Below are 20,855 nucleotides of genomic sequence, written 5' to 3'. Positions count from 1 at the left end.
ACTTGGTCGTATGGAGCATGCACACAAATGTTCACCCTGGAGCTGGCAGACGTACTCCTGACAGATACTATGTTGATGCCACGACAAAAGCTGCCATGTGCGCTTGATTAGTAGAATGTAAATCTGTAACGCATGTTCAGCAGTGTGCAAGAAGAGAATGGATGTGGATCCTCCCTCATGTAAGTCCACTCACCAGTGGGACAAAACTCTTTGAGAAATGGGAAGCTTGATTTCAAATATTGGAAGAAATCCTGAAACACAAGTGAATGAAGAGACTGTGGAACATGTGCTTGAAACATTCTCTAGAAGCCCATGTAAATCCATTAGACAAGCTAGTAGGGAACTAGATGTCCCCCATTCATTGATGTACAACTTTGTGTATAAACATCTTCGCTTGTGTGCTCAACAAACTCGAGCTATTGCATCACATTAAGCATGAGACCTAATGCAGGCAATGTGATTTTGCTGTTGAACTGTTGCGTCATATAGATAAGAAAACTACTACCTCAATTCAGTGCTGTTCAGTGATGAATCTAACTTACATGTCTGTGGCAAAGTTAACCAACATAACTGTTGAATATGGGGGAAGTGAGACTCCAGGAGAATTGGTTGAGTATGAAAGAGGCACACCAACAGTTACTGTGTGGATTGATCTCAATATGTTGGAAAAATATGCAGTTCCACTGTTGTCTCCTGACATGGTTTTCCAGCAGGATGGTGCTACACCCCACTATCATGGGCCTGTTACCACATTTCTCCATTCCCCTCGGTCTCCCAATCTAAGATACCAGTGTATGGGGGTTTATCAAGGACATCGTTTACAGAGCAATGGTATGAGATCTGGTAACGTTGAAACAACGGGTCTTTGCTGCAGTAGAGGTCATAACACCTGTCGAACGCATGAACATGTGGCAGGAAATGAAGTACTGTTTTGATATATGTCAAGCTACAAAATGTGCCCTCAAATAACTGTACTAACATGCATAAAAATGTTTAGTTCCTGTACACAACATTGAACAAATAAAGCTATGAAAATTAACAAGTACTGAAATATAAACAAATGTTTTTGTGTACCTCTAGCCTGGACACCCTGTGTTATTTCATCTATCTGCGTGGCCTCTTACATGGTCTGCAAGTGTGATGCTCCCTTCCCCTATGAGTTTAAATTGTGTAACATTAGGAGGTTGACATTAGGAGGTTGGGCTGCAGGTTATGCCTTGGAACTGATGGTGTTACTTGTCAAAATGCTGGCAACTTTTGACAAGTTTAACACGGCTGCATGCAAACATTAAATACGGTAGCCTTCAAAAGAGAGTAGACAAAATTCTTGTTTAATACTGTTCGATGAACTGGTTAATACTGTTTGATGTACTAGTATTTTAAGGAGTCTGTACAGCAGATCTGCAACCTCCTTTCTGCGTGATACTTAGGGCTTGAGATATCCGGAAAAGAAATTATATTGTGTGCACCCTTACTCCAAGTGTGAGTGGAATAGGACAAAAAATCATTAGTATTGGTTTGAATTGCCCTCTGACACACATTGTGTAATAGCTTGTGGACTATATGTGTAAATGTAGAAGAATCAAGATGCAAATATACAAGAAGTTTGAAAAATGAGTAGTGTAGAAGTAGTCAAGGTCACATGAAGCGTGTTCTGGTTGTGTATGGAGCTATAACTAGTTTTGAATCGTCTTAATATACACCTTGATTAATTTTTGAATTTTTGTTTACTTTAGATGTTGGCTGCACCACCAATGCCTCCAATGCCAGCGCCACCAATAAGAACGTACAGACCACCACAGCAACCAACTGTGACACATCATGCTGCACCGACAACTGTTCGACCTGCTTCATTCACCAAAAGACAGAGTGAACCATCTGGTCCACCTGTTACAGTATTTGTGGGAAACATAACTGAAAGAGCTCCAGATGCAATGATAAGGCACATTCTGGCTGCATGTGGACATGTTGTCTCATGGAAGAGAGTGCAAGGTAATGGTGGTTCAACATCAAATTGTATGACACTTTTTGCAAAATTACAAGGAGACAGTGTCACTGACTGGTACTTTCATTTCGAAGGCAGAGTTCCAGTACTGCTGATAGACACATTTGAAAGCGAAAAATATCTTCCTTGCTTTGGGAACTGGTAGTTTTTCCATCAGAGAGGAAATAGTTTTATCTCAAACACCTTCCTCAACTTCATGTCCCTTTGCCCTCACAACAGGTGAGTCCCTCTCAGACTGGGGCCTGAGGGACCATACCCTCCTTTCCAAACCTATTCCTCAGTTCTCCTTTGGGGAGGAACCAACAGTTCTGTAAACAGGTTTACAGTTTTATGTCCTGGAGGTAAATATGGGCTAGTTATTGTGTCTTGTTGTAATTTTACTGTTTCTCAAGTTAATTTTCTTTATAATACAGTTGGTGTTTTTATTCATTATTGTGTATAAAAATTTATTTCAATTTTCAGCCTTTGGATTTTGTGAGTTTGGGAGTCCAGATGCTGGCTTGAGAGCAATTCGCTTACTTCATGACATGGAGATCGGTGGAAAAAAGTTGGTGGTCAAAGTTGATGCAAAAACAAAAACTGTTCTTGATGAATACAAAGGTAATAGCTTATAGTAAAAGGCAGTAACAATAGCAAAAAAAGTAAATCTCTCATCTGGAATACTGTAAATTAACTTGTTACCTGTGGTGGCAGGTCTGAATTTGTAATCTAATCCTAAATCATAGATTAGGATGGCAAAGTAGCTTACATATTCTGAATGGCACCAATATGTTTCATGAAAATAACAAGCTGATCATTAATGGGTTTCAAAATTAATTCCCCCCCCCCCCCCCCCTCGTGTGTGTGTGTGTGTGTGTGTGTGTGTGTGTGTGTGTGTGTGTGTGTGTGTGTGTGTGTGTGTGTGTCACTAGGGTAGCTTGGATGTAGTCAAATGAAAGTTTCTTATATTGAACTAATAAGAAATATAATGTGAACTCTGTTCTGTTACTGAATTAATGAGAGGGGCAAGATAAGAGAGCTTTTTTCTCTCCTTATGAATCAGAATATCAGCAGCACCTTAGCTTTAATATGTTGCCAGAATGAAAAAAAGTAAAATACCAATTGAATTAGGCAAAGGGATCAATCTTGCCTGAGAAGGTGGACATCTGTCTCTTTATAGATGTCATAGAAACTTGTTATGATGTATTTAACACCTACCACTGCTCTCATACCATATTTGATAGTCTGATGTTTGTCCAGAATATGTATGGGAAAGAGATTGTAGGAACATATGTAACATTGTCCTAGTGAAGCATGTGAGTTTGTAAGGAAAGGTCGTTGAATACCCTCACAAGAAAAGGTCAACTTACAAACTGGACTGTGCAAATAATAACTGCAAATAAACCCATAAAATGTTTTTGCATTGTATCGGTGTCCACAATTGATTGTGCACCCAAACTTCTCTGTTTCTATGTCCACCTTCTCAGGCAAGATTGATCCTTTGCCTAATTCAATTTGTATTTTACTTTTTTTCATTCTGACAACACATTATAGCTAAGGTTCTGCTGAAATTCTGATTCTTAAGGAGAGAAAAAAGCTCTTTTCTCTTGTCCCTCTCATTAATTCAGCAAGTTTGCAAAAACAACAGAGTTCACATTATATTTCTTATTAGTTCAATATCAGAAACTTTCATTTAACTACATTATGCAACACTTTAATTTGGACTATATGAACTACTACCTGTAATTGAATACCAAGTTTTTCCAATATTGTATGATTTGATTAGAGTGCTGTTTTCCTGATTTGATCACATTGTTCCACTTCTCTCTTGTCAGACCAGTTTTCCTGACTCGTTTTTAATGATGTAAAATCCAAAATTTTCATTTTTGGATCTTTTCAGAAATAGGATTCTTCTTTCTCAGCTGATATTAAATTTTCCAGTTGAATTTATGTTTATTAATATGTTTGTAAAGTCTCTAATAACACCTCCGGTTTTCCATCCAGGTCAGCTGCAACTGAAACAGACTTCCGCTTTTTCTCATGGTTTCATTAAGTTGTTTTTCGTTAAATCTCACTTGAGTAAGAATTATTTGGTATAAAGATAGTTAAAAGAAAACAACAGCAATGGACTTCAACAAGATCTGTCATGGATAATTACGTAGTTTGTTAGTCGTGCTATTTTTGTAGAATTTTGTTCCTGTGTACCATGCTCTGCCATATTTTACAGACTATAAGATACACTTTTCTCTTTGAAAAATTGCCTCCAAAATTCAGGTGCATCTGTACTCAGAATTAATATAAAAATGTCCAGTGTGTGATTTAAATTTTGCACCAGTTTTAAAAATGGCCATATACTTGATGCCATGGGAAACATATCTCTATCTGGCAACAGTGGATTGAACTGGCAATAGCACAACGAACATGAGTTATGGGGAGGAATGAAGCAAATGGATAAAGGGTGAAAACCAACATTATTTCATGCCAAAGGGAGCTTTAGAATGATCTACAGTCAAACAAGTGTGGGAGTGGATAAAACAGTCGTGGTCTAGATGAGAGAAGGCATTATTTTAAATGTTTCGAGAAGTGCGGCATAAGTGATGCTGAAACTTCCTGGCAGATTAAAAGTGTGTGCCCGACCGAGACGGTCGGGCCACAGTTATAATCTGCCAGGAAGCTTCATATCAGCGCACACTCCGCTGCAGAGTAAAAATCTCATTCTGGATAAGTGAGTCTCTCGATGGCAGTGAAGACCATCTTATATATGGAGAGGACAGCTATGGTGGTGGTGGTGGTGGTGGTGGTGGTGGTGGTGGTGGTGAGGAGGAGGAGGAGGAAAAGAAGAAGAAGAAGAAGAAGAAAGTTCAGATGATGATTTTCAGGAATTTTGAAGGTCACTTTGGTGTTATAAACTAAGAATTTTTTTAGTCTGTCTTTGCAGTCTAATAATAAAAATAGCAAAAATGTTATTTTTTTAAAAAAAAGCTTGAAAATAGTACATAATGCCTTATAAGACTTAAAATGTGGTATGTTGTAATACTACAATTTGCTTTCCTGTGAGATATATTTCTTATTAGAAACTTGTTATCTCTTGTTCTCCAAATTTACTGACATCTTCATTGGATACTCTGCCAATTTAATGAGGTGGGTAATTTTAAACGGAAAAAACTAATTATTACAAAAGTTTATTATTTCACCCATAATTGTAAAGGTGGGTGTAGATTACATAATGTGGGCAGTTGGATTGCAAGACCCAAGGATTTTACATCTAGTTTGGACAGTGTCCTCCTCCAGAGCTAACTAGCATGCACACGTGATTTCTCTCTCTCTCTCTCTCTCTCTCTCTCTCTCTCTCTCTCTCTCTGTGTCTACATCGTACTGTCACTGTAGCTCACCTGTATGTTGCTGGGAGTGTGTGTGTGATTCCTTGCACATGTGGTCATAGTTTCAAGCATAAAGCCCTAAACGAGTAACAAATACCAGCATTGTAAATCTTAAGTATTATTTAAAAGTAGCTAAAGCACGGTGAACATTAGGCATTGGGAAAGTTGAATTTATTGGTAAATTTACTTTTTTGTTAGATCCTTTTTTAAAAAATTAGATATGTTATGGCAAAATGCACTGGAGCTTTTCTGTTTGAAAATCCGTTGGTTATTCTGGCTGTTTTGTTAAATAATTTCAGCTGAAAAGCGAAAGAAGATAAAAGGGAAGTCCCCATTGCAAGATGAAACACCAGAAGATGAAGAGGACTATATGGATGACAACATGAAACAAACTGATAAATCTGCTCTGGAGAGAATAAAACTTATAATGGAAGATTATGAAACAGATATGAATAACTATGCAGCTTCATCTGCGAAGGCGGACAGAGCAAAAGCTGGTAAGATATTTTCAACTTTACATGATTCGGCTGAAAAATTTTAGTGATGTTAAGGGATATGACCTTTCCTTTTTTGAGCTTTGGTGTATAACTAGAGGTATGACATTTTCAGCTTAATGTTTACTCATGTATTATGTTTACAGAGTGTCTTAAACTATTAGCGTCTTAATTATACAGATGATAGAGAAGACTACACTGAGTACTTTGAGATACAGTACAAATGGCTAGAAAGGAATATTTAGATTTTAGGTGATATAAAAAACCTCTGACATAAATAATTCCTCAAAAGTTACGGTAGCCAGTCAGTGCAGGCTTTAAACACAAACCATTGGCATTCGGGATTTCAAAATGATTTGATGCTATTGTTTGTTCATATTGTTTATGTTAGCAGTGTAGTTACCACTCATGGCTAAGACACTTTTGGCCCAAAAAAGACACATTTGCATTACACACAGAGCCAAGTCCATGGACTGCACCACTGTTCAACAAGAAATTCTCACACTCGCAACCAAAAACCAAATCAATCGTTGTGAATGTGTTTGCACCATTTGTTATGGATCAGATAATGAAGGAACTAAAAGAAGCACATTTTATTTTAGTGACAGTGGATTCTTCCAGCTGGCCCTTTTAATGGTTAGATTCTCCCATCCAGATAAAGCCATCATAGTGAGAATGTTGGAGTTGGTGAACTTTGGTGTTGAAGTGCAGCACAATTGACTTCATATTTCTTAGAGGTATTGGGAAAGTTTGACCTCATGAGAAGGTAGTAGCAATTTTGGCTAGCAACACACACACAAATCATGGAGGAAAGACAAGGAACGTTAAAAACAATCCTTTTTAAGTTGTAAGAAATGAGTGAAAATTATTTAGTAAGCTGAAGATATCCAGTGTGTGCACAATTCTGTCCAAACTGTTGGAGATGGCTTACTCATTGATATACAGCTCATAATTGGTAAAAGTTTATCAGCATGCCTTAAGTTAAGCTGCACACGTTGAAAACCTAAAATTGTTCTGAAAGTTCACTGAAGTATAATGAAGGGAATTTCGTTATAGTAAAATTGATGCCCATCTGTTGTACCATATTTCAAATGAGTGATTGATGTTTTCCAAGCACTAAAATCCTACCTCTTGTCCTGTGTTATGTGTCCAATCACACTGAGGATTTTTTTTCCTGAATAGCCATTGTCCATCATCATCATCATCATCCTTCAGTCCCTGAGTGGTTTCTCCAAAAGTATTCCGTGGATTAAAAATGACTGTAATAACAGTTGCATACAAAATAAACACCATGGTTAAGTGTTTTGGGCTATTATGCCGCAGTTGAGTGAATTTCATATTTAAACCCATTGTTTCGTTCCATCTGCGAGGACATTTTCAAGGAGGATAGTAGCTTCTTTGACTGTCCGATTCACACCCGGCTCCCTGCTGACTGCAGGAAAATTACGTTTGTGTGCCTCTGCACAGTGGCATGACATAACATGAATATCTGAGCACAATTGGCCATTGCCGACTACTGTTGTCTGCTGTTTTTATCATTGGCAATGCCAATTGTGCTCAGGTATTCAAAACGTGATGTCATCTCACTGCACGGAACCACTCGTAAATAGAATTTTTCGCAGTCAGTAGTGAGTCAGGGTGTGAATTGTACACTCTTCGAAGCTACGATACCCCTTGAAAATGTCCTCCACAAATGGGGACGAAATGTTGGGGTTAAATGTGAAATCCATTTGACTACGGCATAATAGCCCGGAACATTCTATTGTGATGTTTCCAACTATGGAAGTTTACATTTTATGAAATAAACACTGTTCAACAAATTAGAATCCAAAAAATCCCAGAAATTTTTGATAACGCAGTAAAACAGCAGTTACATGAATTGGAAAGTGAGAGGCTAAGGACACATCAGTCAAATGTCACCACAGTTTTCTACGATACCTGCATTGACTATATTCATGAATGGTCTGAACCATTTCTGGAACTTATTTATCTAGTGGTGTAGATTGTTCTAAATCTTGATCAGTGCTCCAAATTGTATAGTTTTGTAAACTCTAATGTCATGAACTTTGGTGTAGTTGAGGGAGAATTGTTTGAAGAGTTCTGTTGTGTAAGTAAATACAGCGAAGAGAAATTGCTGGAGTGGAATATGAAATCAAATTGTAGTGTCGCTGTAAAAGTGCAGGAATTTTTTTACTTATTTTTACAATTAGCGAATATATCTGAAATGTATTAGAAGCTTGGTTGAAATTTTGTTGCTGTTTCAGATTATAATGCATCTCTCAAAAGTGTATTTTCAGTAATCAAAGTTTTGTGGTGAGATGAAAAAACAGACTGCAGCTAGAAACTGTAATAGCTCTGGCGTAGATAAAAATTATGTTTGTTAGCCTCCCTTGTAAGGGCTTCCACAGGTTGATACTAATGAAAGTAAATTTCTAGAGCAGATATGGTGTCTGTGGAGCCATACTGATCCAAGTAGCATTCTCATCATTTAGAGAAAGCAAGGAAAACATGTTTGTATTCGTTTTATTGAAATCTTTTTATTCGAAGACACACAATGTTTTGTTTCTTCATTAAACATATCACGTAGCTCACTTTGGTACAAACAGATAATGAAAATGTTGATGGATGTCCTGTTCTGAAAAGATATTTGATCTAGCTGTGTTGATTAACTTCTTATGGAAAATACTTCAGAAATTAATCACCGAATTCGGTTGATCCACAAAACATTCTTCGATTTTTCATTCAGCTGAGTGTCATTGTCTCCAAAAACCATGGGAAGAGAAGCGAAAATGTAATGTGTATTTCTATCATCCATCTGTTTCTTATCTAATTGTTGTTACTTTCTGAAGGCTGAAATTTGCAGAATGTTGAAGGGATTCAGTGAATTGAATTTCGCAAAGATAATGTCAGGTTAAAAGTAGTCACTCACTGATCTTGGAACTCAAATGTTTCTCTTGAGCAAGGTGAGACCCAAGTTTATTGCTAAGTTTACACACACCCTTTATCAAGACATTCCCCCTCCCCCTGAAAGCCAGTGAGAGGTACTTTAATAAATTAGGGAATTGTGCTCAGCCCCCGTATCAGTGCACATTTTTCAGAAAACAATTTAAGTGGCTGATGTTTAATAAAGTTTGCCTCTTCAATCTCATGAAGAGCAGGACTCATGCTGCTTAATGCCAGTACTTCTCAATGAATAAAATAGTTTGTCTAAATAGTATGAGGAGCCTCTTTACAGGTCAGAGCTTGCATTTCACTGTAACAGCCAGCCGTACTAGACATCCAGATATACACACCCTATATAATTTTCTCAACATCCAGATATACACACCCTATATAATTTTCTCAGTTAATGTTCTTTTCTTCCACAAAAGAGAGTGGTATTTGAAAGAGGTCTGTTGCTTTTGTTTTAAGAGATCTTTTTCTGCAGAAAAGAAGATTTTCATGAAATTTGTTGTCATGTATAAACTACACATATCAAATTAGACGTGCATCACCGTAGTTGTCTGTAGCTTCATCCAACTGAATAACAAAATCTCCATTACCTTTGAGTACATTAACTAACTGATAATTAATGTTATTAGCCATATTGATTCAATGACTGATAGTGTTGTCTTACTAACATACACTTGTCAGTTGCGTGGAACCTGACTTGTCTATCATAATAGGTATCATGTCTAGAGCATCTGATTAAAAAAGGTTGTCTGCCGTGGTGTAAGGTTTCTCAATCTCTGCTACATGGCAAGCAACTTAGTAAGATTGTAGTTTAATTGTATTAGGAAGCATACTTTTAGCAGCTCATGCTTTTTGAACAAATGACATGCTGTGGTCATTCTTAATGTCCAACAGTAGTTCAACCAACTGTTGTCATACTTTCTGCGCTTTCATTTGCTCGTGTCTTTAGAACTGCATGATAGATTTTAAATATCACATTTTGTCCTTATATGTAAAAATTTGTCCATGTAGATAAACACAAATCACAGAAGAAAAAACAACAATGATATGCATTCAAGAAAATTAACCTTCAGACTATTGTTACTGTTAAAAACAAAAGCGTCACCTAGTGTGATTAGATTGCCATCTGCCATGCTTCCGTAGCGATAACACCTACTTGCTAGCCAGCTAGATGTACATTATTCCTTTACTCAGAAAGCAAATAAACCATATTATTTTCTGAAATCATTGCAACGCTCACACTGTGATGCTGTGAAACCCCCGGGAGCCGCAATGCATAGGTTTTAAACCCCCTGGCTTTTAGTTTCGGAAGTTGTACACACATTGGGTTCCAGAAATGCTGACCAAGTTGCACAAAAACAAGTGTTAGCCAGTGCAGTGACTATTCATCCTGACATATTGTGTTGAAGGGAGTAAGTTTTTCAGCCAAACTGTCACTGTTGACAAAACATGGGTTGCTCATATCACTCTATAACAAAACAGTGTTTGGAACAAAGGCATTAAGTCTCCCCTTAGAAACTGAAGTTTCAGTAAACAATTTCATACCGTAAATTATTTACACTGTGCTTTGATGTAGGCAGAATGTTTTGATTGTCAATTTCTGCTTCGGGGTGGTGTAGTCAGTGCAGATAGTTATTGAGAGATCTTAAAGAAAGAGTACTGTGTAGTCCAAAACAAAAGTCACAACAGGCTCAGTTTTTCTGCGTGACAATGCTTGTCCCCAAAGGCTCACTACACTAAAGTTCTCATTGCGTCTTACAGGTAGGAGCCATTTAATCTACCTTCATATATCCCTGAGCTAGGATCCGATGACTGTCATTGGTTCTTTCACTTAAAAAAGCACCTTGCTCGTTAGCACTACGAGGAAGATAATGATGTCAAAATATCGGTACAGGACTAGTTACAAAATGGCGGCTGTTGTATATGAGGATGATTTCAGAAGCTGGCCGCACGATACGATAATTGCTTAAATGTAGTTGGAAATCATGTTGAAAATTAGATTAATGTCTACATCTATATCTGTGCTGTACAAACCACTGTGAAGTGCACAGCGAAGGGTAAGTTCCATTGTACCAGATATTAGGTTGTCTTCCTGGCCCATTCACATATGGAGTGTGGGAGAATGATTGTTTGAGTGTTAGAAAAGCGCTACATAAACAAAGAGCGCTTTATCTCAGATTCAAGAGATGTAAAAATCTAGCTGACAGACAAAAGCTGAATGAAGCAAAAATGAGTGTAAGGAGAACAATGAGAGAAGCGTACAGTGATTTTGAAAGTAAGACGTTGTCAACCGACCTGAGTAAAAACCCTAGGAGATTTTGGTCATATGTAAAATCAGTAAATGGGTCAAAATCAATTATTCATTCTCTCAGCAACCACACCAGCACTGAAACGGAAGATATCAGAGAGAAGGCCAAAATATTGAATTCGGTCTTTTGAAGCTGTTTCACTGCGGAAGATCGTAACACTGTCCCTTCTTTCAATTGTCGTGCGAATGTCAAAATGGCAGATATTGAGATAACCGATTGCGGAATTGAAAAGCAGTTACAATTGCTTAGTAGTGGAAAGGCTTCAGGACCAGATGAGGTACCTATAAGACACTATAAAAATTATGTGAAAGAACTTGTTCTTCTTCTAGCAATAATTTATCGTACATTGCTTGAGTAACAAAACGTACCTAACGTCTGGAAAAAAGTGCAGGTCATTCTCGTTTCTAAGAAAGGCTGTAAGACAGATCCACACAATTATAGACGTATACTGTTGATGTCAATCTGTTGTAGAATAATGGAACATGTTTTATGCTCAAGATATATGACATTCTTTGAAAATGAACAGCTCCTCTATAAAAATCAACATGGATTCCGCAAACAGAGATCCTACAAAACTCAGCTCGCTCTGTTCCTCAAAGAGATCCAAAGTGCAGTGGACAATGGTGTTCAGAGTGATGCTGTGTTCCTTGATTTCAGTAAGGCATTTGACGCTGTCCCTCATTGCTGTTTAATGAAAAAAATACGAGCTTACGGAGTATCGGAGCAGACCTGCCATTGGATTCAAGACTTTCTTGCGGATAGAACTCAACATGTCGCTCTTAAAGGAACTAAATCTACATATGTAAAGGTAATATCCGGAGTACCACAGGGAAGTTTGATAGGACCGTTGTTGTTCACAATATATATAAATGATCTAGTAGAAAGCGTCGGATGCTCTTTAAGGCTATTCCCAGATCATGCAGTTGTTTATACCTTCAGAGAATTGATGAATGGTGCAGACTTTGGCAGTTGACCCTGAACGTAAATAAATGTAACATATTGCGCATACATAGGAAAAGAAATCCACTACCGTACAGCTAGACTGTTGATGACAAACAGCTGCAGACCGTGTCTACCGTAAAATATCTAGGCGTAACTATCCAGAGCGACCTTAAGTGGAATGACCATATAAAACAGATAGTGGGAAAAGCAGACACAACACTCAGATTCATCAGAAGAATCTTAAGGAAATGTATCTCATCCACGAAGGAAGTGGCTTATAAGGCACTTGTTTGCCCGATTATTGAGTATTGTTCATCTATCTGGGATCCCCATCAGGTAGGACTGATAGAGGAGAGAGAGAGGATCCAACGAAGAGCGGCTTGTTTCGTCACGGTATCATTTAGCTGGTGAAAGAGGGTAATAGAGACGCTAAACAAACTCTACTGGCAGACATTAAGAGAGAGATGTTGCGCATCACTGAGAGATTTACTACAGAAATTTCGGGACAGGAGTCAGACAACATATTACCCCCCCCCCCCCCCCCCCCCCCCATACATCTCGCAAATTGACCACGAGGAGAAAATTCGAGAAATTAGAGCCAATACAGAGGCTTACCGACAATCATTCTTCCCACGCACTATTTGCGAGTGGAACAGGATTGGGGAGATCAAATAGTGGTACCGAAGGTACCCTCCGCCACACACCATTAGGTGGCTTGTGGAGTATGATGCAGATGTAGATGTTAAGTTTATCTGTGCATGCTTTAATTAATATAATCTTGGCTTCACGATCCCTGTGTAAGTGATACATAGGGGGCTGTAGTATATTCGTAGAGTCATCAATTAAAGACAGTTCTGGATAATTTGTAAGCTGGCTGTCTCAGAATAGCTATCTTTAAGAGCCTGCCAGTTCAGTTTCTTTAGCATCTCTGTGACACTCTCCCATGGGTCAAATAAACCTGTGACCATTCATGCGACCCTTCTCTGTTAAAGAAACCTGTTAGCCCATTTGGTACAGTCCCGCACACTTAAGCAATATTCCAGAATGGGTTGCATGAGTGATTTGTAAACAATCTCTTTTGTAGTATGGTTGCATTTCCCCAGTATTCTACCAATAAACTGAAAGCTACAGCCTGCTTTATTCATGACTGAACCTATATGGTCATTCCATTTCGTATCCCTACAAAGTATTACACCCAGGTATTTGTATGAGTTCATGTTTCAGCTGTGATTGATTGATATTGTATCATAGGCTATCTTTTTTTCATTTTGTGAAATGCACAATTTTACATTTATGAACATGTAATCAAGTTGCCAATTTTTGCACCACTTCAAAATCTTACCAAGGTTTATGCAACTTCTTTCCGACAGTAATTCAGTATAGATTAATGAATCACCTGCAAAAAGACTGAGGTTACTAGTAGTATTGTCCACAGTGTTGTTAATATACACCATGAACAGTAAGGGTTCCAACACACTTCTCTGAGGCACATCTGATGATGTTATTTCTACAGTGACAACAGCTCTCCATCCAAGATAACATGCTGCACCCTCTCCATCAAAAAATCCTCAGTCCAGTCACAAATACTGCTTAATACCCCCATATGACTGTGCTTTTGACAATTAACGTAAATGTGGAACTGAATCAAATGATTTTCAGAAATCAAGAAACACTGCATCTACCTGACTGACTTGATCCAAAGCTTTCATTATGTCCTGTAAGAAAAATGAGAGTTAAGATCTTGCATGATTGATGTTTTTTGAATCCGTGATAGTTGGCATGGAGGAGGTCATTCTGACAGAGATACCTCATTATGTTCAAGCTCAGAATATGTTCTAAGATTGTGCAACAAATTGACAAGTTGATGTCAAGGATGTTGGGTGGTAGTTTTGTGGATTAGTTCTACTACCTGTCTTGTAAAATGGGTGTGTGAGCTGTGTTTTCTTTCAGCTAGGGAGAACTTTTTTTTTTTTAAAAAAGGAACCTACAATAGATGGTAGTTAGAAGAGGGTCAAATTTAGCTACAAAATCATTATAGAATCTGACAGGGATTTCGTAAGGGCCTGGGACTTTGTTCAGTTTTAATGATTTCAGGTGTTTCTCAACAACACTGACACTAACACTTATATCACTCATCTTTTTGGTGGTATGAGGATTAAATTGGCGAAATTTTCCTGGTTTTCCATTGTAAGGGAACAGTTGAAAATAGAGTTAAGCATTTCAACATTTGCTTTGTTATCCTCAATTTCAGTTCCTGTCCATTTGCGAGTGACGGGACACTATCTTGGTGCCACTAAGTGACTGGAATACTCTCTTTCAAATTCTGAAGGTGGCAGGGGTAAAATACAGGGAGCGAAAGGCTATTTACAACTTGTACAGAAACCAGATGGCAGTTATGAGTCGAGGGACATGAAAGGGAAGCAGTAGTTGGGAAGGGAGTGAGACGGCGTTGTAGCCTCTCCCCGATGTTATTCAATCTGTATATTGAGCAAGCAGTAAAGGAATAGGTATTAAAATCCATGGAGAAGAAATAAAAACTTTGAGGTTCGCCGATGACATTGTAATTCTGTCAGAGACAGCAAAGGACTTGGAAGAGCAGTTGAACGGAATGGACAGCGTCTTGAAAGGAGGGTATAATATGAACATCAAAAAAAGCAAAACGAGGATAATGGAATGTAGTCGAATTAAGTCGGGTGATGCTGAGGGAATTAGGTTAGGAAATGAGACACTTAAAGTAGTAAAGGAGTTTTGCTGTTTGGGGAGCAAAATAACTGATGATGGTCGAAGTAGAGAGGACATAAAATGTAAACTAGCAATGGCAAGGAAATCGTTTCTGAAGAAGAGAAATTTGTTAACATCGAGTATAGAGTTAAGTGTCAGGAAGTCGTTTCTGAAAGTATTTGTATGGAGTGTAGCCATGTATGGAAGTGAAACATGGACGATAAATAGTTTGGACAAAAAGAGAATAGAAGCTTTCGAAATGTGGTGCTACAGAAGAATGTTGAATATTAGGTGGGTAGATCACATAACTAATGAGGAGGTATTGAATAGGATTGGGGAGAAGAGAAGTTTGTGGCACAACTTGACAAGAAGAAGGGACTGGTTGGTAGGACATGTTCTGAGGCATCAGGGATCACAAATTTAGCATTGGAGGGCAGTGTGGAGAGTAAAAATCGAAGAGGGAGACTAAGAGATGAATACACTAAGCAGGTTCAGAAAGATGTAGATTGTAGTAAGTACTGGGAGATGAAGAAGCTTGCACAGGATAGAGTAGCATGGAGAGCTGCATCAAACCAGTCTCAGGTGGGTTTTGTGGAAGATCATTTGACAATATTCTGCTGTGGGTAGTCATTGAAGGCTTCATGTGTTGTTCTCTTGACAGCCAAATGAATTCCATTCAGCTTCTGTGTATCTAGGATCTAGGCCTTGGTTTACATTTATTATGCAGTAGTCTCTTTCTCCTTAGAAGTTTCTTTACAGTAACTGGACGCCATGGAGGGCCCTTCCCATGATCAACTGTTCTGTTGGGTACGTAACTATCAATGCAGGTCAACTGTTCTTTTAAACTTGAGTCGTAGTTCCACTATGCTCCTGCCCTGTGCTGAAAGTATCAAGTTCCTCATTTACGTGTGACACTACTGCATTTTTACCTACTTCAGTGAACATGTAATATCTTTCTGCGTGTATTTGTTGTCACAACTGTGTCATGGTCGCTGATATCAGTTTCCGTGTGGCCATTCTCAAATAGGTCAGGTCTACTTATTGCCATTAGATCCAATATACAAGGTGTGTTCAAAAAGAAACTGAACTTTTGAAATAGCGCACCAACCAGCAGAGAGAGGGCACTGCAGCTACTGAGCATACCAAGCAGCAGGTTTAGACAACAGACTGAAATTTGCTTCATGTTGCTCGGACGATTAGCAAGTGAGCCACAGCCACTGAAGTAAGCATGTGTACAGCCTGCTTGTCAGATAGTGCAATGAAGGACCTTGAAGAACAGAGAGAGAGAGTGTGTGTGTGTGTGTGTGTGTGAGAGAGAGAGAGAGAGAGAGAGAGAGAGAGAGAGAGAGATTCTGCTACAAATGTGGCAAAACTTTCACAGAGACATTTCAAATGTTTAGCCAAGCATACAGGGAGGACTGTATGAATCACACGCAGTGCTACGAGTGTTTTAAATGTTTTCACAGGGCAGAATGTTGGTCTGTGATGATTCCAAGTTTGGACATCCTTTCACATCAACAAATGATGACCATGTGGATAGCATTCGTGCTGTGATCCACAGAAATAATTGTTTAACTGTTTGGGAAGTTGTTGTGTAGGTGGGCATCAGTGTAGGATCTTACTATCAAATTTTGAGTTGAAAACTTGAGATGTGTCATGTCAGTGCAAAATTCTTACTGCATTTGTTGACTGAAGATCAGAAACAGGCCCATGTTGAAATGTGCAGGAACTGCTTGCGGCTGTTAATGAGAATGAAAACTTTCTTAAGAACATCATATTAGGTGATGAAATGTGGCTGTACGGCTATGATGCTGAAATAAAGATGCAGTCGTCGCAGTGGGAAGGCAAAGGGTCACCTTGTCCAAGAAACGAGTGCACGAGTCGGTCAAAGATCAGTGTGATTTTGGTGTGTTTTTTGACTACAAAGGTATTATCCACCATGAATTTATGCCACTTGGTCAGATGGTAAACAAGGAAGTTTGCCAGGGAGTCCTAGTGCATGTGAGGGATACTGTGCACAGGAAGAGGCCTGAATTGTGGAAAAACAGAGAGTTGGATGTTGCATCAAAGACAATGTGCCAGCTCATGCGTCTCTCCTTGTCTGCAGCTGTCTAGCAAAACACCACATTCTCGTTGTGCCCTATCCAACATATTCTCCAGACCTAGCCCCAGCTGACATTTTCCTGTTTTCCAAACTGAAAAACACGTTGAAAGGACTTCATTTCCAAACCATAGAGGAGATACAGGACAATGTGACGAGAATCCTGTGCGCCATCCCATAAAGAGCATTCCAGAAGGCGTTCCAAAACTGGAAGAAATGATGGGAATGGTGTATTGCCAGTAGAGGGGACTATTTTGAAGGGGGCGGTGCTTAAAAAGTTGTACAATAAGAAATGCAGCTGATACAGCAAAAGTTTGGTTTGTTTTTGAACACACCTCATATTTCCATCTTGAGTGGGATTCTGAACTATCTGTTTTAAGTGGTTTTAAGAAAAGGCATTTAGTCATGGATGACTTACACTTAATACTCTCACCTGTGGGGGCATTCTTTTGGACCTGGTCTCAAACCTATGGCACAAGTCCAGGAAGTTGCAGTCTAGCTACTCGCAGAACGTTCGAAGTTTCTGGTTCAGTTCTTTCACTCGACTCAGAACCAGAGGACCACGATCAGTTCTGGGGAAAATGCTGCAAATTGTGAGCTTCATTGAAACTCTGTGTGCAAGGCTGGACTTCCCACCCTTCTCTGCCAGTCACTGGTATGACTCAAGTGTGACCTTGGAGCCCAGCTGACAGGCATTTTTTTTCCAATATGCTCCATGATCTGCAGTTACTTAATGGGTAGATAAAAAAAATCTACTCACCAAGCGGCGGCAGAATACACATATAAGACATTTGTAATTGGCAAGGTTTCAGAGCCAGTGGCTCCTTCTTCAGGCAGGAGGACCTCTGGCTTCATCAGATACACTTAGTATTCGAGTAGTTTAATATTAAAAAAATAGCTGTAATTATGGTTTTCATTTATCATACTTCATTCTTTTTTCAGAGGTAACAGTAACTGTATAAAATTCAAACGTTCCACATGTACATGTAACTACATTCATAACTGGAGTGTCCCTTTTAACCAAAGGTACGGTCAGGTCAGAGTAACCTCAACTCACCTTGCTTCTCATATCCAACTGTTCACTTTGAATTTCTCTTTTGTCCCTTGGAACTGATGAATTCGCTGTTTGGGCCCCTCCCCCAAAATCGACCAACCAACCAACCTATCTTTCCTCCCTTCGGAAAGATATCAAGGAGTGTTATTTTCTTTTACAAGTCTCTTTACATCACCTGGAGGTAAGCACATGTAACCCTCCCTCTCCCCCTCCCCCTCCCCCTCCCTCTCCCTCTCCCTCTAGAATTAATTAATTAATATTTTGTTTGTCTGCAGGTATATGCCTTCAGTCACGGTAGACTGAAATTCGTGGTGTATCATCGTACTGTAGCGTGCTGCTAGAGGAGCCAAAACAAAATGGCACAGCTCATTGCTAAAGTAGAGCATCATGTGATAATTCATTATCAGCAGCAAAGAGTTTTTGCAACAAACCGTGTCAGGCCAGTGATGATTTCATTAGGCATTTCTGAGGAAAACAAATTACTGTCCGATACTCTACTTTGTTAGTAGGGTGCATCTTTTGTTTTAGCTCCTCTAGCAGTGTCCTGTTGTATTGTGATACTAGGATTCAGTGTGTACCAGGACTAAAGATGAACAGCATAAATAAGTGTGTTTGCTGTTGTTATATTAACATTCTGTGATGCTTTTACACTGTTCAACTTAAATTTTTTTTCCCCTACTAGCAAAAAATGAAGAACGCAAAATGTCTCGGACACAAGAAAAATTAATGAAGCTTAGTCAAGGGGCTCAAGATGTACCTAGTGCAGATGCTCCTTTGGTGAGTTATCCTTAGTTTCAAAATTGATTATATAGTTCAGCTTTTCTTACTAAACTTCTTTGCTATTAAAAAAGTATTTATAGTTTTGTCTCTACTAAAAGTGAACAACACATCTTATGACTTCAGTTCTTTGCTATGCTGTGGCTTTTACACCATCAACTGGAATACTATCTGAAGGTTATTGTTGAAGTTTACCCAGCAAATAAAATATTCCATAATTTTTCAAATGAGTTGCTGACGCAGAAGTCACACCCAGTAAATGATGGAATACGTTTTTTGTGTGTGTGTGCTTATTGTATATTTATGCGCATTTGTAGAGGCGATTCTAGAAGTCAGTCAAGGGGGCGGCTAATAAGAGGGCGGGGGGGGGGGGGGGGGGAGGGGGGGGGGAGGACGGGGGGGGGGGGGGGGAATGGAATATGGCTTAACAAAAGGAGAGTTGGGGTCCTTTACCAACAAATTGGTAAAATTTGGTGTTGCTTACAGTAGTTTTTGGTAACTGTTTTGGAGTTCATGGTAAAAAATGTGTATTAATAAATAATAAGACACCTATTTTAAGTTAAATGATATTTATTGGTTTAGGTAGTAAGCTATTTGCTGCTTTTATTCTTTTATTAAATTGTGTTTGGAATACATTGCAACCTACATTTCTACATAGTTATAAAAAAAATGATTTCTGAAGTCATTGTAGTATGCTAATCCAAGGGGGGAGGGGGGGCTACAGCTCTCCCCCCCCCCCCCCTCCCCCTGCCTCCGTCTTTGTAGTGTCTTGCAGGGGCAGTGGTTAATTTTCTTTTTCATAATCTTCATCAAACTGAGCAAGTACTTTGTTACAAATCACCCCACATTTGAGAAGAAATCAAATGTCAGCCTTCCTTCCAAATGTAAACCAATAGTAATGACCAATGACAGGTTATGTGGTGTGACTATGAATTCTTTTTCACATTTAGTTCTTACTATTTTGTAGAGGTGCATTTTTATTGGCCATCAGCTGTAAATATGTAACACTTATTGTTGACTGGTTGCAGTTAATTAAACCATCATCAATGGGAACAAAAATTGTAAAATCTGTTGGTTTAAAACACCTATTTCTCATTTTAAACTAGCAGATGTTGTTTTTTTCATCCAGTTGATGATGGTTTAACTAACCATAACAAGTCAGTAATATATATTATTCATATAATGAGGTGACAAAAGTCAGTGGATAGTGATATGCACATACACAGATGATGGTAGTATTGCACACACAAGGTGTAAAAGGGCACTGCATTGGCAGAGCTGTCATTTGTTCTCAGGTGATTCACGTGAAAAGGATTCTGATGTGATTATGGCCGCACAGTGTGAATTAATGGGCTTTGAATCCGGAATGGTAGTTGGAGCTAGACGCATGGGGCATTCTGTTTCGGAAATGTTTACGGAATTCAGTATCCAGAGATCCACAATGTCAAGAATGTGCTGACAGTATCAAATTCCGCACATTACCTCTCACCATGGACAATGCATTGGCCAACAGCCTCCACTTAACAACCCAGAGCAGCAGCATTTGCGTAGAGTTGTCACTGCTAGAAGGCAAGCAGCATTGCTTGATGAAGTAACCACAGAAATCAGTGGGGGATGTACGATGAATGTATATATTAGGACAATGCGGCAAAATTTGGCATTAATGGGCTATGACAGCACATGACCAATAAAAGTGCCTTTGCTAACGGCTTGACGTCGCCAGTAGTGCCTCTCCTGGTCTCGAGACCATTTTGGTGGGCCCTAGACGACTGTAAAACTGTGGCCTGGTCAGACAAGTTCTGATTTCAGTTGAAAGCTGATGGTAGGGTGTGGGTTTGGTGCCGACCAGTGTAAACCATGGACCCAAATTGTTAGCAAGGCACTGTGCAAGCTGGTGGTGGCTTCATAATGGTGTGGGCTTTGTTTACATGGAACGGACTGGGTCCTCCTGTCCAACTGAACCGATCATTGTCTGGAAATGGTTGTGTTTGGCTACTAGGAGAACATTTCTAGCCATTCATGAACGTCATGTTCCCAAGTGTTATTTGACTTGACTATTAAGCTCCATCACCAGGCCACAGTTGTTCACAATTGGTCTGAAGAAAATTCTGGACAGTTAGAGCAAACAATTTGGCCACTCA

General features: G+C 39.1%; 1 protein-coding gene across 3 annotated transcripts in view; it reads left to right on the top strand.

The window, feature by feature from the left end:
- LOC124616732 (RNA-binding protein 25) overlaps window positions 1-20,855 on the top strand; it is a 188,277-nt gene that overhangs the window by 73,948 nt on the left and 93,474 nt on the right. For all 3 annotated transcript variants that reach the window (XM_047145094.1, XM_047145097.1, XM_047145096.1), the window contains 4 exons: window positions 1,737-1,992; window positions 2,468-2,605; window positions 5,664-5,861; window positions 18,620-18,714. In XM_047145094.1, coding sequence (XP_047001050.1) covers window positions 1,737-1,992; window positions 2,468-2,605; window positions 5,664-5,861; window positions 18,620-18,714 — 687 coding nt within the window. The remainder of the gene's footprint in view (window positions 1-1,736; window positions 1,993-2,467; window positions 2,606-5,663; window positions 5,862-18,619; window positions 18,715-20,855) is intronic.

Source organism: Schistocerca americana, chromosome 5 (genome assembly GCF_021461395.2).
Source record: "Schistocerca americana isolate TAMUIC-IGC-003095 chromosome 5, iqSchAmer2.1, whole genome shotgun sequence".
NCBI classification, from domain to species: Eukaryota; Metazoa; Arthropoda; class Insecta; order Orthoptera; family Acrididae; genus Schistocerca; species Schistocerca americana.
Note: the sequence above shows the minus strand (reverse complement) of the source record. Positions and strands in the feature narration are given on the sequence as shown.